Raw genomic sequence first — 24,951 nt, 5'->3', positions numbered from 1 at the left:
ATAGCATTATCATCATCATTTAAAGCAATCTTCTCTTATGCTATATTTGATACCATGAAGGTTGCCAACCAGCTGGAAATATCATCTGGAAGGAAATTATGAAGGCCTATATAGACCTTTTGTAAATATGAAATACATGTTAAGGAATCCTCTTCTAAAAACACATAAAATAAATGGTTGTCTTTACTGTCTTTTTATTTCCTTGATTTTTGAGTTCAAAGATCATCTGGAAGGCTGCTGTTAAGGTCAATAGAGATTTCACATTTTTCTTTCTATATTTTTTTCTCTATTTATTCTCTATTTATTTCTATAGCTCAGCTATATGTATTTCTTCTTTCTGCACATACTGTTGGCAGTTCTTGAAGAAGTCAGTGCTGGAGACCTCCAAACTATTGTGACTGTGGAATTCCTTCCCTCCCTCCTTCCCTCACTTCCTACTTCCTTTACTCTCTCCCTTCCTTCTTTCCTCCTCTCCTTCCTTCCTTTTTCCTCTCCTTCTTTCCTCTTCTATCATAAAATCAATACAGAAGAGTGGTAAGGGTGAGGCAATATGCATTAAGTGACTTGTCTTGGGTCACACAACTAGAAGTGTCTGAGACTAGATTGGAACCTAGGACTTTCTGTCACTGGGCTTGGCTCTCAATCCACTGAACTCCCTAGCTGTCCCATCTTGTGGAATTTCTTGGCAAATTAATAGTTTAAAAACTGTTCATGATCTCACTTTATGTTGGTATAGGCCTCTACCATGCTAGTCATATAGCTATGAGAGCCATAGAGTTTTCAACGTTCTTACATCCAGTTGATTCCTTCTTCTATCCATCCTCCATATTAGTGTCTGTCTCTAGAATAATATACAAATTCGTTATTCTTCAATTTAAGACCGTTTACAATAAAGATCCAACCTACTTTCCATATTATTATCCTCTATGACCTTCATATTTCAGCCACATTGACTAACTTCATTATTGGGTCTCCTGCCTCATAACAGTTGTACAAACCAACTCTGATGCTTGGGATGTGATATGAAACTTTATCTTCTAAAACTATCAGCTCAGGTTTCACTTCCTCTTTAAAACCTTCCCAGATTCCTTTAGTTATTATTACAACTCTTCATCTTCATAATTTCTTGACTAGATATTGAGGGAACCTCCCTGCCTCCCACTAGAATGTTTACATCTTAAAGGCATGAATTCTTTTCATAATCTTATTTGTCCTCAAGACAAGTCTAATGGGGGAAAACACACAAGAGAAAAGTGAAAAGCATGGGGGGAGAACATGGCTCTACTGTGAAGTCTAAAAAGTCCAAAATAAGGGCAGCTGAATGGGAAGGAAGATGTCTATATTGTCCTTACTTCTTAAAAGGAATTTATGACTCCACCTTCCAGTAGAAGAGGCAGAGGGTTTTGTAGAGATATGAGTAAGGAGACTGTTGAAATCTTACAAGATGGTGAGATTTCCCAGTGATGAGTTTACTAGGGAAATAGTGGAGAAGCCCAGAAAATCTAAGTTGAAATCAACCAAGTGGGAAATACAGAGATATCTTAGTTTTTCTAAAAATCTTGAATTCATTCCTTAATCCTCTATATTAATTTGGACATCACTTGAGAAAAGGAAATATTAGTAAAATTCAAACTTAGGCTACTAAGTCTTTTTCCCTTGAAGTTTAATGATTCTTAACTCAGTTTAGAAACAGCTTTACATAAGAGTTATACCATTTTCTTTGGTTTAGGCTATTGTATAATTCCATTATATTTAAATATTTATAGTATTGGTAGCACATTATGTTAAACCATGCATGTCTCTAGCTTAGTGTCTTTGTTTTTCAGGTTTATGTTAAATATAACACAGTTAATTCTGAGGAACCTGTATGTTTGGTAAGTTTGGATTCAGCTTTGACAGTTTAATTTCTATGAATATTTTTTCCAGTATAATGTGTATAATCTATTTCACAAAAATTAGGAAATAAATTATTCTATTTTTGTGAATTAAAAAACAACATAGTTTCTGTTTATTAATATTGATTCAGTATTATTCTATATATATGATAATTTATATAAACTATGCCTACAAAGAAAAAAATTTAAAAACCAAGTGATTCTTTTAAAATGACCAACCATCTTGATATCTGATTTCACACTATCATTAATACCATGATTTTTTTCTAAATGGTAATTTGGGAAATATTAAAAAATATAATGTTCCATGTATTTATATATTTTCATAAGTTTGGATCATTACATATATGCTTCTCATTGAAGTTAGTAGAAATATTTGTTTGGTTTGGGCAAGAAAGCATTGAATTTGGAAGCTGAAGGCCTGGTTTCCAGTCCTCCTCCTGCTCTGAGACACATCACTATTATCATCTTGGGATCTCAGTTTTCCCATTTGTAAAGTGACAAAGTTGGACCAAATTCTCTCTTAAGGCTCTTACAGGTTTAAATTTTATGATATTCTAGTTTTTTTCTTCATTTCTTTTAAATCTGTTTCATAATCTAAATAACAAGAAACAAGTTTCTTTGGAGAAGTTGTGAATTAGCCAAATTGAGAGGAAAGAATCAGTCTCCCTTATTAAAATCTACTTTGTGAGCATCTGTTGGGCTTCAGTTTCTCATCTATCAAACAAATGAGTTGAATCAGATAATTGCTAAAATACCTTCCAGTTCTCTGTATCAATTTCTGTTATCTAGCTTCTGATGAACAAAAGTAACTGATAAATAGAATACTTTTTTCTTATTTACCAGGGGAAAATTTGTGATTGACAATATGTTAAAATGAGAGAGAAAACATTTAATTTAAGTTGTCTTTGACTTTAGTGTCTGCTCAAAGTTTTCATTTAAAATTTATTCATTTAAAATTATATTTATTTAAATTTATTTTATTTATTTTTAAAGTTAATTTAAATTAATTAAAAATTATACTATAAACCTATTTTATGGCAATCTGTTATCTTACTGTTTCAGCTTTGTGAAAAGACTAGAAACTTGTGAGTAATTTAGAAATAAATGAATTTTTTGAGGCACATAAAAGTATTTATCATAAAATCTATGTACCTTACTCCATAGAAAAGTCTTAGAATCACCCTTTTTTTCCTCAGGCATAGTTATTTGATTTAACCATATGCTTATACATTATTATTTAGTTATACTTATTGAACCTTTAGTTCTGCCCTTGATTCATTCAAAGAAGGGGAATAGTAAGTGGTCAAAAACAGCCAGTTTGGGATAGTTTAATAGGGCAAAGAATGGATAGGGCAGAAATGGACATTATTGATAATAATGATAAATGTGTTCATTTGTTTTTACTTGCCACTCTTCTTGACTCCATTTGGAGTTTTTGTGCCAAAGAGACTGGAGTGGTTTGACATTTTCTTTGCCAGCTCATCATACAGATGAGGAACTGAGACCAACAGTAAAGTGACTTGCCCAGAGTCAACCAGCTAGTAAGTGTCTGAGGCCAGACTTGAACTTAGGGAGATGAGTTTTCCTAACTTTAGACCCACAGTGCACTGTGTCACCTAGCTACCTTTGGTAATTTTGAGTAAGTGTACAAAGTTCTAGCTACTATCATAGACTTTTGGGGATATGAAGAGAATAACAAAACAGTCTCTGCCCTCAAGGAGTTTATATATTATACTCTGAATATATGTACATAGCTAAGTTAATAAAAAGAAGTACATACTAATATAAAGTCCTTACTAGAAGAAAAGGGTGCTAATGACTAGAGGGGCAAGAAAAGCCTATTTTACAAGGAAGAACCTGACTTGTGCTCTGATGAATTAGGTGCTCTTTGAGACAAAGGTGAGAGAAACCACTTGTGCAAAATATGGAGGCAGAAGATGAAATTAACTAGAATAGGGATTATTGAATGCATATTAGAAAGATTGCCTTAAAAATAGTTAAAATAAAATTTTTGAAGTCAGGCAAATTAAATAATTAAACTTAATTTATCTGTAAAACATCCTCATGTCTAATTTCCCAATTATAACTGATTAAGAAAAAAATCATACTATTGCTAAATCTATACATAAAAACGTGTTTCTCATTTCTGTTTCTGTAGAGTGTGACACCCAAGTATACATATACACCTCTGAATCAACTTAAGCATGGTTCCATAGTCAATGTATATGGTGCAGTGAAGTTCTTCAAGCCTCCTTATCAAAGCAGAGGAACTGGTCAGTATTTAAAAATATATATTTGTGTTTTATGTTTCTTATTTGGTTAGTCTCAAATGGTTTTCAGCCACATGGGTATATTTTGGCATTTTAAATACTAGATCAAAAGCCAAATTTGTTCATTATGATTCCTGTATTCTGGTGACATTATTTTGACTCACTGGCCTTATTTACTAGAATTTGTTGAAAACAAGTATATAGAATTTAGAGGGTCTAAAAAAGGGCAATAAGAACAAATTAATGAATTAGAAAGTAAGGATTACTCATGTCATACACTGACATACACAGTATTATCCTGTATGCTGACAATTGAACAATTTATTTATTAGCCATCTCTGCTCCTTGAGTTCTTTGCAAACAAGATATCAAAATGGACAAATACATAAAAGTAAAAACAAAAAAGAAAAAGTTATAGAAAGTTGATGAGATAGTCATGCTGCAAAAGCCAAAAAAAATGTTTATATACATGAATGTTCATTTTTATCTTGTGGGATAATCTATTCACTCTTTTACTTCCATTTCCATTTTGTCAAACTGACATTATATTCAGAGTTCTTAGCCTCATAGCCTCTATTTCTTTAAAAAGTGGGAGGCAGGGGGCAGCTGGGTAGTTCAGTGGATTGAGAGCCAGGCCTAGAGACTGGAGGTCCTAGGTTCAAATTTGGCCTCAGACACTTCCCAGCTGTGTGACCCTGGACAAGTAACTTGACCGCAATTACCTAGCCCTTACCACTCTTCTGCCTTGGGACCAATACACAGTATTGATTCCAAGATGGAAGGTAAGGGTTTATTTAAAAAAAAAAAAGTGGGAGGCTGGGGGAGGAAAAAGGGAGTTGAGAGAATTCCCTTCTCTTTATCAGAATCGAGTTTAGTGATTTTAATTTTATGTCATTCAGTTTCAGGCTTTTTATTTTTTTTTTTAATGTTCTTTTCATTTGCATTATTGTAGTGATCTCGTATGTCATTTTCCTTGCTCTGCTTACTTGACTTTGTATTACTATAAGTCTTCTCATGCTTTTTGCTTGTTTCTTTTTGGGAAAAAATGAACAATTATGTAAATGGCCTTAGAGGTCCTTTCCAGCCCTAGATCTATTATGCTTTCATTTCAGAACTTAATATGTCACCTCAGAATTAAGAAATCAAGAAAAGATAAGATCAACATTACATGTAATTACATATAATACATATGAGCATTACATGCAATGTTGATCTTTTATTTTTCTCTCACTTTCATCTCATTCCCAAAGAACTAGCTTACCATAACTAAGAGTTAGGAAAAATAAAGAGATGAAAATAATTTCACCAAAACTAACAAACATTAACTTTATAAACTAGCATATGCAGTATTCTGTGCCCATAATGACTTCACCTAGGCAAAAAAGGTAGAGGAGTTACATTTTCTTTTCGCTAGACCAGCTTGGTCACTAATTTGCAGTGTTCAGTTTTTGTTTCTCATTCACATTGTTGTACTCATTGGGTATTTTGGTGAATTTTTTGGTTCTGCTTCATTTTTGAATCAATTCATATAAATTTTCCATTACTGCATTTAAATCTTAGTGGTGATTAGTAAAAATCACAATGGGAAATAATTGAGAATTTGTTTTTAAAATTTCAAAAGTAGCATTGTTTTTAAAGTTACATAAACATTGACTCAGTTGCTTCCTAAATATTTGCAGCTAAATTATTAGATTGAGGTTTGAATTATTGGAATATATAGTCACATTTTCTATGGGCAGTTACACAAAAAAAATTTTGAGATGATATAAGCCACGAAGAATTAAAATGTGTGTGCCAGATATGTTCAGATATATAAAATTAGCTGGAGGAATTAAGAGCTAGTAATAGACCATCTGCTATTATAGAGATTAGGACATATGTTTAACTTTTTTTTCTCCTGCAATCCATATTTAAATGAATATCATCAATTTCATTTGAACATATTCATTGATAAGACTAAAAATATATCTTGAAACTCTAGCAAGAGTTTCTAAACTATCAATTTTTGGGTTTTATTGGTCATTTTTTCTTTGTTTTGAAGGAAGTCATGCTTTACCAGGAGTGAATACTACAGGAAAGTCAAACAAATAGCACTGATTTTTGTTTTCAGGAAAGTACCAACTTCATTAGAGCCACCATAGAGAAGTACCAGAATAAATGTACAGGAACAAACTGCAGCTGTGCCTATTTTATATTATGCAAAGAAATATTATTTCCTATGTATCCAGCTACATTTAAAATCATATCCAGATGTACATAAGGGGAAAAGTTCTTAAAAAACTCTAATGCAGATTGAGGAAGAAAAGGTATTTCTAAAATTTTTCCACTCAAATTTTACTTCATAAAATTTGTGCATTTGAGATATGTTAGGTAAGTTAGATTTCTCAATGAATGATTAATCTTGTCTTTCATCACATAGCAAGTAGTAATGAAAAAATTCTTATCAATATTCTTATTGATGGGTTTTCACATTTTCCTAAGTTTTAGCCTAGATTGAAAAATTCAGCTCTCAGAAATGTAGCCTTTATCCCTTGCAGTTAAAGGTTGACATATCTATCATGAACTTGACATCATTTGAAGATAGAATTCTCAAAAAAGTTGACATAAGCTTTCATAAGATTTGAGGACACATGTAAATAATGTTTGTTAAGAATATATCTTCAACAAAAAGATTTTGTGGTTGCATGATGGATTTCTATGCATTGAATATGCTATTATTTCATATACAAATATGCTTTTTAAAACATTTCTCAGTTGTTAACAGTAGCAATGAAGATTTGTTCTAAGTCTTCTTCCCTCTTGTACTTGTTGCACATATGTGAGACAGAAATCTAGGTCTAGTTATATAGTCTTTTTCCATAGATAAACTGTGTTTATCATGTTACCTTTCATAACTCAGTTTTTTTTTTCTGTATGTAGTTCATGTTATTATTTAGCCAAAAATTTATGTTAAATTTCTACTTTTTAGAAGAAAAATATTTTTCTGTCCCTACAGTGCATCTTGTATAGCCACATAGAGAGGGCATGAATGCCTTGCAAAGGGCTTCTGTTTGTAGTTTACAGTTTGTTTCTGCCTCGCCTGCTTAAGTGAAACGACTTGGCTTGCCCTTCTGTTCTCACCATCCCACTCAGAGCATGAATCGGAGTCTGGGGAATTATTATCTGAAAAGAATTAAATTTCAACTCTTTTAGATTCTAACAGAGAAGTAGACAGAGTCAACATTAATGAGAATTTTTTTTTCATATTGAAGTCATTTTCCTACTTTCTATAACCTTTCCAGATAAAAAAAGACTGAAATACTAACTGCCAGTTTATGAAATATCCCTTAACCAGAATTTATAATTTGGTGAAGTTTATTTTGATACTTTCTGGATTTATGCACTTCTTACATACTGGTACACCTTCTACTCAATCCCCAAGGAATTGAGTGCTGCCATCATTGGACTCTAGCTGAATAACTTTCTTCCCCTTATTTTTCCCCTAATTCCTTCTTCCTGTCTAGCTCCATACACACTTATTACAAGATTACTGACATCCTATAGTAATGCACATGCCAATATTATTTTTATATCTTTCTTTGATCAAAATTCCTCACCGTTAGCACTAGCTTTTAGGAAAGGAGCTTGATTAAACAATATTATATTCTGTTAAAAATGTAATGACTTTTTTATGATTTTCTCCTTCCTCCAAATACCCATTCCAATAGCTTCTACAATGAGAAAAGGCCTTTCAAAAGTCCAACTTACTTCTTGTTGCTTATCTCCCAGGGAGACAATGTGGACTGGGAAATCACTTGTTAAGCCAACATCTTCTTTAATTTTACAATCTTTTTGTCCAGTAGCTTTCTATTTTCTTAATTTAATAACCAATATTTCCTAGTTGTTTTTCCTTACTCTTTGCTGCTAGAAGCACCTTCTGGCATGGACAGGCAAGAAAAAGACCAGTGAGTGGTGCTCTACTTCCTTTTCTGGGTTGATTGACTATTAACAGAGTTTAAATAAAGTGAAAGTCAACAATACCATTCATTCTGATGAGATAGAGGACTACCAGACATTACCAACTCCCCTGCCACTGCTTCCTAAGACCTTTAAGGTTTTGTCATATGCCCTTTGTAAAAATGGATCTTCTTGTTGTAATAAAGGTTTAGTTCACTGAATATAATGGCATATCACTAAAGTATTGAGAGGGTTACAAGAATAGATGTGAAAGAGGAAGTCCAGGCTAGTAAGAGTGATGCAACTGTCTCCCTCCATTTTCCCTGTGATAAGACTGTCAGTTATCACTCAGTGCCCCTTTGAGGGCTGAGGGAATTTGATGGCATTCTCCCCATTCAGCCCCACTTGTGGATGGTTTCAATGCCTCTTCCTCATAGAGGATTTAGAGACAGGCTTAGTTAGGGATCCTACCACAGAGGGAATGGTCTCAGGTTCTCCTTATGAGATCCTTACCTAGTTTCTTGAAGTAACCCTTTCTAATATTATCGAGAGGCCTATATGAATATCTGACTGCTATAGATGGTTTATTATTAGGTTCAAGTAAACTGGATGAGGGAAGGGGGCATAGGAAGCCCTGTCAAGATCCTACATGGTCCATGATCTGATGGGCCTGTAATAATGCCCAACAGATATCTCTGTCCCTTCCCCACTAAATGATCCTTTTTATTAACTTAATTGTCAGTTTATCATAAGAGAAATATGTACTAATAAGTTCAGGGAGGCAGGGAAGGACAAGGGAACTGTGCTCTCTTTTGAGAGTCCAACAGCTCCACCCCCCACCCCTCAGGGGGGTCTGAGATGTCTTTCTTCGAATTGAGGGAAGTGGTAGATGTATAGTGGAGGCAGATCAGCTATCAGCTTGAAGGAAGAAGCAAGATCTTCTTAGGTGGCTTCTGTATATCCTCAGCCCCCCAAAATGGGTCCTGACAGCTTCAGATCCCAGGTCAGAAGACCCAGAGTTTCCTCAGAATCCCCTCAGAATCGTTTGTCTTCCCAGAAGTCCTTGCTCCTGAACTGCTATTCAACTTCTTTCAGTCCTCGTCTCAGAATTCCAAATCTCCTTGCCTCCCAACCTTACACCTTCATCTATGTCTTGCAGTCCTCCAGCACTGTCTCTTTAACAACTTTTGTAGCTTAAGGACCTCTGGACCCTGAGATCTCTTCCTTTCTTTAGGATTTCCAGGCCTTTCTATTTGTTTTACTTTGAGCTTTATATTATTTTCATGAGAGTGAGATTCTAAGAGTTCTTTTTCCACTTTCTCTACGACTGCTCTGGTTGGGAAATTGCATACTTGGAATCTTCCCAAGGTGGTGTGATCCAGGGCAAAATTTGTTCCTTGCTACTCATGTCTGAGGTCTACAAGTTCCTTACCTATGTTTGATTTATATAACATTCCTGGTGGTTTCCCCCTGTTTGGAAGTTCCAATAGACTTCTAGGCATAATTATCAGCCAGATTGAATGATCTCTAAAAAGTGGCAGATCTGCAAGCCACACTTTGGTCTTAAATTCCTGCCATGGGTATTCCATTGTAAGCTTCTGATAAACTTTTTCTTATTCTGGTTTGTTACCCATAGACCTATTTAGGTCTTTCTTAATCCACCCTGAACTTGTGACTTGGAACTTGGCAGTGTTTAGTAGATCTTCCCCTTTATATTCATTTCTGCATTTGGCATATTATTGGGTTACCTTTTATAGTTCTGGTACCCCTTCTTGCTCCATTTCACAGCTTGATCATCTTTTAGTTTCTGTTCTCTAGTGTGTTCAGTCTGGCAGATGCCTGACAAAACCTAGTCCTTGATGTTCAGAGACCTCTGTCTGTCTCTCACTTCTGTTGGAAATATTAATCACTGATTTTCTCTCGTATTTCCTGATTATTATTGGTCTGGTACTTTTGCTAGGTCAGTGATGGCAAACCTATGGCACAGGTTCCACAGATGGCACATAGAGTGTTCTCTGTGGGCACCTGACTGACATCCTTCCCTCTCCCCCTAGCCAAGAGTTCATTACTAGAAAGGCAGAGGGATTTGGACAGAGCTACTCCCTTCTCCCTCTCCACCATACCTGATGACATTTTTTCACTTCATCTGCCCCTCTGTCCAGCAGCCAGATGGGAGTACTTTTTCCTTCCCCATTGTGAATCTTAAAATTTCTCAGACTTGTGAATGTTAAAAGATTCTCAGACTCTACCTTAGAACATTTGATTAAGACCATTCCCCATTTTAAACAATGGAGCTACTTAGATCTAAAATGTGAGAACTCTACTTAGATCAGAAATGGGAAGACCTCTACTCCACCCGTACTTAAGACTGCTTTAGGGAAGAAAACTCCTTGCAGAACAATGAAAAGTACTTAAACCCATACTTAAGCCATGCCTATTTTTAGAATTATTACAAGGGGTGCTAAGTACCTATAAAGGTCAGGCAACTTGTGAACTTAAAAGGAGCAAAGAGGAAAAAAACTTTCACAGAGATTCTAACCTACTCAGGTGTGGATTACTAAAAGGATTAATCTACTCAGGTGTGAATTCAGAATGGGCTGTCCTTTGGAAAACATCTACTGTGATTGATAGATGGAAGAACTTAGGGGAGGTAACATAGGATAAAACCCGCTATATAAGAAAAAGGACAGATGTTGAGAGATCTCTTGAGGAGAACAGGCTCTTGAGAACGGTCTCTTGAAGGAGAGTCTCTGGCTGGAACTCCCTTTGAGGAGGACTCTGGCTGGAACTCCCTCTGAGGAGACTCTGTCTCTCTCGAGACTCTCTCGGGGACATTTCAGATTGAGGATTGAGCTGGTGAAAGCAGCTGAGATGATGCTGGCCTGGTGTCACTAGAATCCTTGCTTGGACAGATCTTGTGGTGAGTGATTAAGATATAAGGACTGACTGATCTTTTCTTTTAGGGCTTAGGCCTGGGTTGGCTAGGACTGGCCAGGGCCGGCTTATCTCTCATTATTCCCCCTTTTTCTCTCTCTATCTCTTTCTTTGAGTATTAATTAAATTCTCTATAAAACCCAGTTGACTTGGGTATATTCAAAATTGGGAATATTTCCCTGGCGACCACCTAATATTTGATTTGAAACAAGACACTGTGGTGAAAACATATTTCCTGCAGTCAAATTTACTCACCCACTCTTATATTACCATAATTTGTATCTTTCACTATTTTAATCACTACAGTTTACAACCCTCAACCATTTTAACTCTTACAGTTTATGCCTTCCACTATTTTAAATGCCACAGTTTATGGCGACCACTAAGGGGGGAGGTGGGGTGTACCTGGCACTTGCTGGTGGGGAAAGGCATGGCACATGATCTTGGGGGTGGGATGGGGGCAGGGTCTGGCACTCTGTCTCTAAAGGGTTCTCTGTCCCTGTTCTAGGTCCTTTTGGAGGAGTTATGTTAGGGGGAATTTGGCTGTTATTATTCTGCCATCTTGGTTCTGCTGCCTCATGGATCTTTAACCACTTGGTTTAGGAACTCACAGTGTTACTTTGACAGTGAAAACATAGCCTTAATAATAATAACTTAATCTGGCTTCAGACAATGTCTAGCTGTATGATCCTGGGTAAGTCACTTAACCCATTGCCCAGCCCTGATCGTTCTTCTACCTTGGAACCAATACACTATATTGATCCTAAGACAAAAGGCAAGAGTTTTTTTAAAAAAAGAACAATATCTTGAATCAGGAGAAATATTAACAGGTTTTCTAATACCTAAAATTTTATCATTCCAATTTTGAATATTTTAATACATTTTAATGGTAAATAAAGCCCTCACAGTATAGAAAACTTATAAATAAAACAAATAATTAATAACAAGAAATCCCTTGATGCTTACTTATTACTGTGATATACAATCTACATATCATACGTTAAAGCATCTGTTTAACCAGATGCTACTAGTAATTCTTGAATGCTTGTGTCTCTTAAATTGATTGCCATATTAGAAATTACTGTTAAACAGCATTATACATCAGCACTTAAATCTTTGTTGCTTTTATCTCTTATGGAATGCTTTCAAAGTTTTATATATGTTGTAAATCATTTAAATAATACCACTTTAATAATATAAAGCACTCTGCATACATATTACTATTATTTTGATAAAAGAAAATTAATTTTTCAAAGAATAATATTCTGGAAATTTTACCTCACTACATTTGGAATCACTATAATGAGGAATATTGCCCTACTTTAGTTGTATTTCTTACTGCTAAATTTTAGTAATAGATTAAAAATATATATAGTATTCTAAGTTTCTTATTTCTAGTAATTGTTTTGCTTCCAGTGATTTTTAAATAATTTAAGTTAATTCAATGCTATATTTATTAGTTGAAAAAATTTAAGTTAAAATTTTAAGATTAAAAAAAGAGGGGGGCAGCTTGGTAGCTCAGTGGATTGAGAACCAGGCCTAGAGACGGGAGGTCCTAGGTTCAAATCCGGCCTCAGCCACTTCCTAGCTGTGTGACCCTGGGCAAGTCACTTGACCCCCATTGCCTAGCCCTTACCACTCTTCTGCCTTGGAGCCAATACACAGTATTGACTCCAAGACGGAAGGTAAGGGTTTTAAAAAAAAAAAGATTAAAAAAAGAGCTAGAAGTAGCATTAGACCATTCATGAAAAGTAATTATATTAAGATGCTTTTTCTTGCCACAGTTTAAAAACAGCATTTTTGGTTATATTTCTAATCAAAGCATTAGCCTGTCCTTGACAAAATAAGAAAAATTTGGTTTTGGACTAAAAGTTTTTACATAAATCACTTATTATCCCCCCCCCCCCCCCATGTGAAACTTCTGTTGATTAAAAAAAAAAAAACATGCTACTTTATATTTAAATCATTTCAGTTTGAAAAGGACTTTAGTGTTAAGTGGTTTTATTTTATCTCTTTTTTTTAACCCTTACCTTCCACCTTAGAATCAATACTATGTATTAGTTCTAAGACAGAAGAGTGGTAAGGGCAAAGCAGTGAGGGTTAAGTGATTTGCCTAGGATCACACAGCTAGAAAGTGTCTGAGGTCAAATTTGAACCCAGGACCTCCCATCTGTAGGCCTGGCTCCCAATCCACTGAGCTACCCAGCTGTCCCCTTTAGTTTATCTCTTGAAAGAGATTAGAAGGACCTTTATTTTGCAGATCAAAATATTTATGAATGGTATCTAAATAAAAATTTATCTGGCAACTACATATATCTTCATTTTTATTTTGAACTTCACAAAATCAACATGAACTTTTCATTATAAAAAGAACAGAAAAACAACTGTATTGACATGCAACTGCTATTATATATTGTATTTTTAATTACATATTTCATTTATTAAGAAGCAGTGTTTACTTTCTGGTCTTGCTATTAAAAAGAAAGAAAATTAAACACTTCTAATAAATATGCATAGTTTTCAAAATCATTTCCCACACATTCTTCATGTTCAAAAATATATGTCTTATTCTATAATTGTGATCTCTCGTTGAAGAGATGGGAAACTCATTATCAGTCTTCCAAAATCATAACTGACCATAGTATTTATCAGTTTTTAAAACTTTAAAAGCTTTTTGCTTTTCAAATTATCTTAGTAATTATAAAATTGTTTCCTTCGTTATCTTTGCTCTACATGAATTCATATAATCTCACTCAGGATTCTCTAAATCTTGCACCTTCCTTGTTTCATTACATTTGTAATGGATGGGAGAATGGAGTCACCCACCATGATTACCTTGAGACCAGAGAGTGAAAGAGGTGGGATTTAGCCAAAAGATGACTCTTCCCTTAGTGAAGTCAGCACAAGTTGTCTTTTGGAGGAACAGAATATGTCCCTTCAGAGACTGAATTAAATATAAAGTCAATGACAAGTTGACTCTCCCTCCTTGAGGGAAAAGTATAGCTTTTTTCCCCAAGCTTCAGTTCTCTTCCTGGATAGTATGAGGTAGACAATTTAATCAAGACAGGGAGAATAGTGTTGTTGAGTAAGGGAAGTGGGAATTGGGAGATCAAGAATTGACAACTGACCCCCTCGCCAAATCCTTAGGATTCAGTCTGTCTACCTGACCCCCCTTGGTCAGTTGTGATCTTGGTTCTGACTTTTTCTACCCTAGTTGTAGCATGATGTTCACAGGACAACTTTAGGGGATAGAGAGAGAAGTCTTCTTTGGGTGGATGGCCTTATAATAAAGTCCCATCCATTCTTTTTATCTTGAGCTGAATCCAACGGGTTTGGGTATCCTGAGAGATGGTCACTGCTCAGAAGGTCTTCTGTCTCAGAGGTTTCTCTTAGACCAACCACTCTAGAGGAGCTCCCAAAGAGAAGTGAGGTGATCTGGCAGTATCCCCATAGTTATTCTGAGTTCCTTTTTTGGAATTTTTTGTCCTCCTTGCCCTTCCCCCGCTTGAGTTACACTTTTTGCATGCTGGATCTATTTTCCTCTCTTACAGAATCCCCCTTTTGGTTTTCACAAATTTGTCACCTTGACAATTTGTGTTGACTTTCAAAGCATTACTTACTTTATGTTTACTGTTATTTCTAATTTTCTATCAATCTGTATACTCTCCCCTCTATTCCCCTCCGAAAATAAAAAATCTGTTAACCCTTAACTGTCCTATTCTCAACCTAATTTATCCTGGCTAATTAACCTGTGCTAACCTATAGTTTTCAGGGAAGAGGTTCAGGTTAAGCGTGTTGGTTATAAGTTTGATACAATTAAAATAATTTTGGTTCTAGGATTAACAATATCTCTGCACAATATGCAACAATGTTGATTAACTCTCTAGTAACAATAGCTTAAAGAACTCTAAAGTAAAATTTTCCTTTTCCTTACATCATTTTATGTGTTCTTTCTTAAGTTTTCTAACTATTACTTGTCTTTAACCTTATAAAATTTTTACATGTATATATTTGGTTAATCTTATTCTTTCCCTATGTCTGGCTCGCTAAGTTATCTGAACTTCCCCTTTCACACTGATTACTTCTTTCCCTAATTTAAGGAGGATTAAGAATGTTAGTTTATTCCTGTACTATGTGAGTATGTGAGTGCTCCAAATATATATTATGTACATGTCTACCTACTGTACAATTATTACATGTAATACATATAAATACAATTTGCATATATACATGAGTTCTACTTTGCAGTCAACCAGACAGAAAAATTTAGGGTCTATAACCTCAATCCTATCCCCATTGACCGATTTGATCAAGCAGTTGTTTTTCTTCTGTGTTTTTGTAATATTTATTGAGGAAAGATGGGGAAGAACAGGGGATAACAGAAGGTTTGTAGCAGGGTATGGAGGAGTTGAGGCAAAGGAGAGAGATGCCCCATGCTGAGAGGAAGCAGCAGGGTTTCGATAAGGACTATTTGTCATTGAATGACTAAACAGCTCCCTCTATGCCCCAGAAAAGATAATCCACTTATCTGACTGCGAATTCAAATAAAATAAAATTTAATAACCAGTTTGGATTTTAGAGGTAACAGGAAAGAGGAGCAAGGGATGTCCCTAAATAAGGTTGGAGCTGAGGCCAGGCCTCACAGGCTGGTGGAGGGTTTCTCCCACGCCCATCTACTCTATAGCTGTGTTAGCTTTGTCAAATTCAGAAACTTAGCAGTAGACAGAGAGCAACCAAGGAAAGTTCTAACTTTCAGAGCTGATTGGCTCTGAGTCTTGGGGCCGAGAAGAGGCACTCTAAATCCAGACTGGGAAGCCAACACTCTTCCCACCTCTAACACCAGGAAGTAAGTAAAACCAGCAGGAAGGAAGTACTAGTCACGAGACCCAACTGCCACTCCCAGTTGCCCCTTCCCCCACCATCAGTCTTGACAATTTCTTTTCTCTTGATATTCCCACTGTTGTTTATTTCAACATAGTGGCAGAAAGTTCAGAACTTATTTCTAGTTTCCTTCCCATAGTTTACTCCCACAGTTCTTCCTCTGAATGTGGATAGCGTTCTTTCTCATAAGTCTCTCAGAATTGTCCCTGGATCATTGCTAGTAGAAAAGTCCATTACATTTGATTCTACCACAGTGTATTAGTCTCTGTGTATAATCTTCTCCTGGTTCTGTGCCTTTCACTCTGCATCAATTCCTAGAGGTTGTTCCTGTTCACATGGAATTCCTCCAGTTCATTATTCCTTTGAGCACAATAGTATTCCATCACCAACATATACCACATTTTGTTCAGGGATTCCTCAATCAGAGAGCATCCCCTCATTTTCCAATTTTATGCCACCACAAAGAGTGTAGAATATTTTGGTACAAGTCTTTTTCCTTATTATCTCTTTGGGGTACAAACCTAGCAGTGCTGGATCAAAGGGCAGGCAGTCTTTTAGCACCCTTTGGGCATAGTTCCAAATTGCCCTCCAGAATGGTTGGATCAATTCACAATTCCACCAGCAATGTATTAATGTCCCAATTTTGCTTCATCCCCTCCAACATTTATTACTTTCCTTTGCTGTCATGTTAGCCAATCTGCTAGGTGTGAGGTGGCATCTCAGAGTTGTTTTGATTTGCATTTTGTTAATTGTAAGAGATTTAGAACACTTTTTCATGTGCTTATTAATGGTTTTGATTTCTTTAACTGAAAATTGCCTATTCTTGTCCCTTGCCCATTTATAAATTGGGGAATGGCTTGATTTCTTTTTTTGTACAATTAATTTAGCTCCTATAAATTTGAGTAATTAGACCTTTGTCAGAGGTTTTTGTTAGAAAGATTTCTCCTCAATTTGTTGCTTTCCTTCTAATTTTGATTGCATTGGTTTTGTTTGTACAAAAACTTTTCAATTTAATGTAATCAAAATTATTTATTTTGCATTTTGTAATCTTTTCTAACTCTTGCTTGGTCTTAAACTCTTTCCTTCTCAAAGATCTGTGTTCACCTAATTTACTTATAGTTTCCTTCTTTATATTCAAGTCATTCACCCATTCTGAGTTTATCTTGGTGTAGGGTGTGAGATGTTGATCCAAATCCAATCTCTCCCATACTGTTTTCCAGTTTTCTCAGAAGTTTTTGTCAAATAGGGGAATTTTGTTCCCAAAACTGAGATCTTTGAGTTTATCGTGCGTTACCTTGCTGAGATCATTTACTCCAAGTCTATTCCACTGATCATCCCTTCTGTCTCTTCTTCTTTTTTTTTTATTTTTTAATATATTTTATTTGATCATTTCCAAGCATTATTCGTTAAAGACATAGATCATTTTCTTTTCCTCCCCCCCACCCCCCATAGCCGACGCGTAAGTCCACTGGGCATTAGATGTTTTCTTGATTTGAACCCATTGCTTTGTTGATAGTATTTGCATTAGAGTGTTCATTTAGAGTCTATCCTCTGTCATGTCCCCTCAACCTCTGTATTCAGGCAGTTGCTTTTTCTCGGTGTTTCCACTCCCATAGTTTATCCTTTGCTTATGAATGGTGTTTTTTTCTCCTGGATCCCTGCAAGTTGTTCAGGGACATTACACCGCCACTAATGGAGAAGTCCATTACGTTCGATTATACCACAGTGTATTAGTCTCTGTGTACAATGTTCTCCTGGTTCTGCTCCTCTCGCTCTGCATCACTTCCTGGAGGTTGTTCCAGTCTCCATGGAACTTCTCCACTTTATTATTCCTTTGAGCACAATAGTATTCCATCACCAACATATACCACAGTTTGTTCAGCCATTCCCCAATTGATGGGCATCCCCTCGTTTTCCAGTTTTGGGCCACCACAAAGAGCGCAGCTATGAATATTTTTGTACAAGTCTTTGTGTCCATTATCTCTTTGGGGTACAGACCCAGCAGTGCTATGGCTGGGTCAAAGGGTAGATATTCTTTTGTCGCCCTTTGGGCATAGTTCCAAATTGTCCTCCAGAATGGTTGGATCAGTTCACAACTCCACCAGCAATGAATTAATGTCCCTACTTTGCCACATCCCCTCCAGCATTCATTACTTTCCTTTGCTGTTATGTTAGCCAATCTGCTAGGTGTGAGGTGATACCTCAGAGTTGTTTTGATTTGCATCTCTCTGATTATAAGAGATGTAGAACACTTCTTCATGTGCTTGTTGATAGTTTTGATTTCTTTATCTGAGAACTGCCTATCCATTTCCCTTGCCCATTTATCAATTGGAGAATGGCTTGATTTTTTGTACAATTGATTTAGCTCATTATAAATATGAGTAATTAAACCTTTGTCAGAGGTTTCTATGAAGATTTTTTCCCAATTTGTTGTTTCCCTTCTGATTTTAGTTATATTGGTTTTGTTTGTACAAAAGCTTTTTAGTTTGATGTAGTCAAAATTATTTATTTTACATTTTGTGATTCTTTCTATATCTTGCTTGGTTTTAAAGCCTTTCCCCTCCCAAAGGTCTGACATTTCTATTCTGTGTTTACCCAATTTACTTATGGTTTCCTTCTTTATGTTTAAGTCACTCACCCATTTTGAATTTATCTTGGTGTAGGGTGTGAGGTGTTGATCTATTCCTAGTCTCTCCCACACTGTCTTCCAATTTTCCCAGCAGTTTTTATCGAATAGTGGATTTTTGTCCCAAAAGCTGAGATCTCCGGGTTTGTCATATACTGTCATGCTGAGGTCACTTACCCCCAGTCTATTCCACTGATCTTCCTTTCTGTTTCTTAGCCAGTACCAAATTGTTTTGATGACTGCTGCTTTGTAATATAGTTTTAGGTCAGGGACTGCAAGGCCCCCATCATATGTGTTTTTTTTTTCATTATTTCCCTGGATATCCTTGATCTTTTGTTCTTCCAAATGAACTTTGTTATGGTTTTTTCTAAATCAGTGAAGAAGTATTTTGGTAGTTCAATGGGTATGGCACTAAATAGATAAATAAGTTTGGGTAGGATGGTCATTTTTATTATATTGGCTCGTCCTATCCATGAGCAGTTAATGTTTTTCCATTTGTTCAAGTCTAGTTTTAGTTGTGTGGCGAGTGTTTTGTAGTTGTGTTCATATAGTTCCTGTGTTTGTCTCGGGAGATAGATTCCTAGGTATTTTATTTTGTCTAAGGTGATTTTGAATGGGATTTCTCTTTCTAGTTCTTGCTGCTGAGCTGTGTTGGAGATATATAGAAAAGCTGATGATTTATGTGGGTTTATTTTGTATCCTGCAACTTTGCTAAAGTTGTTGATTATTTCAATTAGCTTTTTGGTTGAATCTCTAGGATTCTTTAAGTAGACCATCATATCATCCGCAAAGAGTGATAACTTGGTCTCCTCCTTGCCTATTTTGATGCCTTCAATTCCTTTATCTTCTCTAATTGCTACTGCTAGTGTTTCTAGTACAATGTCAAATAGTAGAGGTGATAATGGGCATCCTTGTTTCACTCCTGATCTTATTGGGAATGCATCTAGTTTATCCCCATTGCAGATGATATTAGCTGTTGGTTTTAGATATATACTGTTTATTATTTTTAGGAATGACCCTTCTATTCCTATGCTTTCTAGTGTTTTTAATAGGAATGGGTGTTGTATTTTATCAAAGGCTTTTTCTGCATCTATTGAGATAATCATGTGGTTCTTGCTAGTTTGCTTGTTGATGTGGTCAATTATGTGGATGGTTTTCCTAATGTTGAACCAGCCCTGCATCCCTGGTATGAATCCTACTTGATCATGGTGAATGATCCTTCTGATCACTTGCTGGAGTCTTTTTGCTAGTATCCTATTTAAGATTTTTGCATCTATATTCATTAGGGAGATTGGCCTATAGTTTTCTTTCTCTGTTTTTGACCTGCCTGGTTTTGGAATCAGTACCATGTTTGTGTCGTAAAAGGAGTTTGGTAGAACTCCCTCTTTGCTTATTATGTCAAATAATTTGTATAGTATTGGGATTAACTGTTCTCTGAATGTTTGATAGAATTCACAGGTGAATCCATCAGGCCCTGGGGATTTTTTCTTAGGAAGTTCTTTGATGGCTTGATGGATTTCAATTTCTGATATGGGATTATTTAAGAATTCTATTTCCTCTTCTGTTAGTCTAGGCAGTTTGTATTTTTGTATATATTCATCCATTTCTCCTAAATTGGTGTATTTATTGCCATATAATTGGGCAAAGTAATTTCTAATGATTGCCTTAATTTCCTCCTCATTGGAGGTGCTGTCCCCCTTTTCATCTTTAATGCTGTGAATTTGCTTTTCTTCCTTCCTTTTTTTAATTAGATTGACCAGTACTTTGTCTATTTTGTTTGTTTTTTCAAAGTACCAGCTTCTTGTCTTATTCATTAAATCAATAGTTCTATCACTTTCGATTTTATTAATTTCTCCCTTAATTTTTAGGATTTCTAATTTGGTTTTCTGCTGGGGGTTTTTAATTTGATCGCTTTCGAGTTTTTTCAATTGCATTTCCAATTGATTGATCTCTGCTCTCCCTTGTTTGTTAATATAAGCATTCAGGGATATGAATTTACCTCTGATTACCGCTTTGGCTGCATCCCAGAAGGTTTGAAAGGATGTTTCGCCATTGTCATTTTCCTCGATGAAATTATTAATTGTTTCTATGATTTCTTCTTTAACTAAACGGTTTTGGAGTATCTTATTGTTTAATTTCCAATTGGTTTTAGATTTAGATTTAGAGCCCCCAGCTCTCTGGGTCGGGTTGCTTTCCGGAAGTTGCCTTCAGATTAGCTGGCTGTGAGGCTATTTCGTCGGCCTGCGGGGGGATGGGCTGCAGCTTCCCCAAGCTCCGAGGGCAGGGACTTTCACTGAGACTTGAATAGCAGGATCCAGCCCGTGAGGCTGTCTTGCCCGCCCTGAGGGTTGCTGTTGTTTCGACCAGCTCTCTGCAGAGGGAGCCCCAGGCAGTAACTTTCACTGGGACTCGGGTAGAAGGCCCTGAGGGTTGTTGTTCCGAGGACCCTGGTCTCTGAGCCAGGCCAGGCTGCGGCTTCCCGGAGCCTTGGACTCTGCGCTCCTACCCCTGAGGTCCGAGTGATCTCGGGTTCTGGCTTTTGAGGGGAGCCGTACCTTTTGAACCGGGTCCAGGTCCAGGAGGAGGGTTCCCAGGGTCTGTGCTGTTGATCGTTTTGAATTTCGGCGCCTTAGGAGCTTATAGTTTGAGATCGGTCGGGAAGGGTTTTCCGGAGATCTGAACTTTAGCTTTCTCTAAGCCGCCATCTTAACCGGAAGTCCCCCCTTCTGTCTCTTCTGTCTCTTAGCCAGTACCATATTGTTTTGATGACCACTGCTTTATAGTATAGTTTGAGGTCTGGTACTGCTAGGGCCCACTTCCTTCACATTTTTTCCCCTTATTTCCCTTGATATTCTTGATCTTTTGTTCTTCCAAAAGAACTTAGTTATGCTTTTTTTCTAAGTCAGTAAAAAAGTTTCTTGGTAGTTTGATGGGTATGGCACTAAATAAGTAAATTACTTTGGGTAGGATTGTCATTTTTATTATGTTAGCTGTGATATGGAAATCACTTTAAAAGACTGATATATATTAATTTAAGTTCACTAAGGAATTCAGCTATGTAATTCCTAAATGAAAACTCAAGTCAGCAGTCAAACTTTTATGGAGTTTTGTTTTTTTTTTTAATTACTAACAGGAGGAAGAAAGGTATTAGAGAGAGGGGGGAGATAAGGGAATAGGGCTTAAATACCCACTCTGCTTAGGCTGGGCCAAAGGCCCAAGGCCTTGGATAGGCGAGGCAAAGAAAAGAGATCAGTCCCTATCACTCACGTGACCAAAATGGAGAAACAGTCTCAGGGCCTCCACTCCAAGCACCAGGCTCCAACAACCTCCTTTCCTCCACACAGGAAGTCCCCAGACTCCTCAGCTGTCCTCTACCTCACTTCCTGTGTCTCACCTGTGCCAATGGTGGCTCTAGCTTCACCCAGGACTGCCCAGAGGTCTGTCCCCTTTGCACATGTCTGTTGAAGGCCACATTCTCAAATAATTAAATCTTGAGCTTTGCTGCAGCCCTTCCTAAATCCTGTTACCTTGAGTAGGGTGGAGATTGTAGTTTCCAAGACCTGATTCTGTCATTCCAAGTATCTCTATTGTTATTGATCAGGAAATAGCCAAATCCCATCCTCTAAAGAATGGTTTGAACAGGGTTGAGTAGGTTTGAAATTCACATAGCTGGTTCTATCCATGAGCAGTTAATGTTTTTCCAATTATTTACATCTAGTTTTAATTGTGTGGAGAGTGTTTTGTAGTTGTGTTCAAATAGTTCCTGTATTTGTCTTGGCAGATAGATTCCTAATTGTCCTGTTTCATATAAGAAAGGTCTCTCTCTCATGTCACAGGATATCAGATTTTCTGACATGTAAAATTGTATAACCCTGAATAAGTTATTAATTTTTAAGCAATGCTTTTTTCATCTATACTTTAAATATCTGCCTCACATAGCTGTGGAGATGAAAACACTTTGCATTAGTTAAAGCAGTGCAGATATTTGTTAGAAAAATCACCAATTATAGTTAGGGATTTTTATTTCTTTAAATTCTGTTTGGAATTTCATTTCATCCATTTAAAAATGGTAATTAGCAACTGGTGATTGCTTTTGTTTATTACTTTTTCCTCTATTAGAAAGAGCATAATTCTGTTGTGCTATATCCTTTAAAAAAGTTTAAACTAGGGTATAGCTGGGTGGTTCAGTGGATTGAGAGCCAGACCTAGAGATGGGAGGTCCTAGGTTCAAATTTAGCATCGGCCAATTCCTAGCAATGTGACCCTGGGCAAGTCACTTGACCCTCATTGCCTAGTCCTTACCACTCTTCTGCCTTGGAACCAATACACAGTATTGATTCTAAGACGGAAGGTAAGGATTTAAAAAAAAAAAAAATTTAACTACTAATTCCTTTGGAAGCTAAGTTAGTAAACTAGGTTCCTAGCGTATCCCATCTAGTGTAAGCTTATCAAATTTGCAACTTCTTGTATGTTTGGAGAATCCTGTTGTATATCAATTTTTCAAGCCTAATATCTAGTAATAGCAAGATAATGCAAAATAATAAAACCTATGCAATGATCCAGGTCAGAAGAAAACATTAGAAATGACAGGTTATAGAGCTCTCTGATTAATAAACTATTAAATTAAAAGAATTTTTCTGTGTCAACTATTTTTCAAATCCTGTTTTCAAAACTTCTTAGCCTTTGAATAACTAAAATGTTTACTTTAGTGCAGTTGGGAGATCATACTTTTATATCCTCCCCTTCTGATTTACTTTCTATTATAGGGTTTTGTGTTTATTTATCTCAGTATCAAATTAAATGGTGATAAGATAGTGGTTTCAATGGTTGATCCTATTTTCCATTTATTAATAAATTTTCACACTTCAGAAAGTAATTTGAATAAATTTGGAGTACTTGAAAACTTGTGGTGTAAATTTTAAATTTGTTTGAAAGGAATTAGACTCCTAGAAAGAAAACACAACAGAACAAAAAGAAGGAGATATATTCAGTAAGATGAAGTAACAAGAAGATTCTGTGAAAAATGTGGCATTTAAAAATATTATCAAATGCATATTGCCTATTGAAAATAAGAATGAAATAATAGTAACATTTTCTGGTACAATATAAAAGCCAATTTCTACCTAACAGGAAAAACTTGTTTATAGGTAAATACCTTTGAGTTGGACCAGTCTGAAGGAGAAAGGCCTTATGGGATTTTCCTTAATTTTTTCTGTTCTAGCTAGAGGAAAAATGAAAGGATTTAAAATATGAGAACCACTTCGTAGAAAGTTGTTTTTATATTAAAATATTTTTAATTGTCTCATTTTTTTTAAAGCATAGAATTCACTAAAGTGTTAAGGTAAGTACTTTATTAAGGACTTGATGTGTTCAGGAGAATGATCAGAATCCCAGAAAGATGGATGTAATCTGGAAGTCATCTCACCTCTCAGCTTTTGAGAGCCAAAATAGCTTTTAGCTTTCTACTACTAAAGCTGTGGATATAGGGATGCTTTGAGACACCTCATCTTGAAAAGCTAAAATGCCAGTTACCTAGATAAAGAATAACCAGGTATAATATTATGTAGCAAAACAGATTTTACTATAGTTTATATAAGAAAAAAAGTCTTAAATAAAGCTCAGAGCGGGCAGTTAGCTCTCATTGTTGGGCTAGCATGAATAGCTAGTGGCCAGGTTTTAATGAGAAATAGTTATTAGAGGAGAACATGTAGTAATCTCAATTAAAACAGCCTTCTACTTGTTTTCTTGTTTGGTGAAAAAAGTAGCTAGAAGAAATACAGATAAGGTTGGAAATACAGATGCATCTTCCAAGGGAACCTTATATTCTCTTTCAGAATAATAGGGTTTTTTTCCCTTATGAAAAATATTAGGGAAGCAGGGAAGAGAGGATGTCTGATTGCAACTTAATTTTTATGACTGCTGAAACAATGCACTGAAAAATAATATATGAAGTGCTTGCTATATTCAAAGTATTATATTCAATCTGTAAACCTCAAATTTCCTTAGACTTATAATTGTTGAAAATTTCACCATTGGGATATTTCATACTTGGAAAATTTCTTACTGATAGTCTATTGGAATGGGAACTCCATTGGCATGGGAGGTTCCTTCTCTTCCCTTCTTAAGATTACTTTAGGACAGAAACCCTTTGCTGAACAATGGAAAGGACTTTGACCTATGCTTGAGCATAGAACAGGAATTTCTTTGAGTCTTGATTGATTTTAGAATTGATACAATGGAGATACTTGGAATAAATCTCCACCCTATTCAGTCCTAATAGGATTGAGTAAGGGCTGCAGCCTAGATCAAAATTTAATTATTCCAATCTCTACCATACTCAAGTTAACAGGATTTAGAAAGGGCTGGAACAAAGGAGTAAAGATTTAATCATTTGAAAAATATGACC

General features: G+C 36.0%; 1 protein-coding gene across 4 annotated transcripts in view; it reads left to right on the top strand.

Annotated features, from left to right (window-relative positions):
- The window catches only part of POT1 (protection of telomeres 1), a 126,056-nt gene that overhangs the window by 38,333 nt on the left and 62,772 nt on the right, over positions 1-24,951 (top strand). For all 4 annotated transcript variants that reach the window (XM_007504248.3, XM_007504250.3, XM_007504249.3 and 1 more), the window contains exons 7-8: positions 1,827-1,874; positions 4,057-4,171. In XM_007504248.3, the coding sequence (XP_007504310.1) occupies positions 1,827-1,874; positions 4,057-4,171 (163 nt within the window). The remainder of the gene's footprint in view (positions 1-1,826; positions 1,875-4,056; positions 4,172-24,951) is intronic.

This window comes from Monodelphis domestica, chromosome 5 (genome assembly GCF_027887165.1).
Source record: "Monodelphis domestica isolate mMonDom1 chromosome 5, mMonDom1.pri, whole genome shotgun sequence".
Taxonomy (NCBI): domain Eukaryota; kingdom Metazoa; phylum Chordata; class Mammalia; order Didelphimorphia; family Didelphidae; genus Monodelphis; species Monodelphis domestica.
Note: the sequence above shows the minus strand (reverse complement) of the source record. Positions and strands in the feature narration are given on the sequence as shown.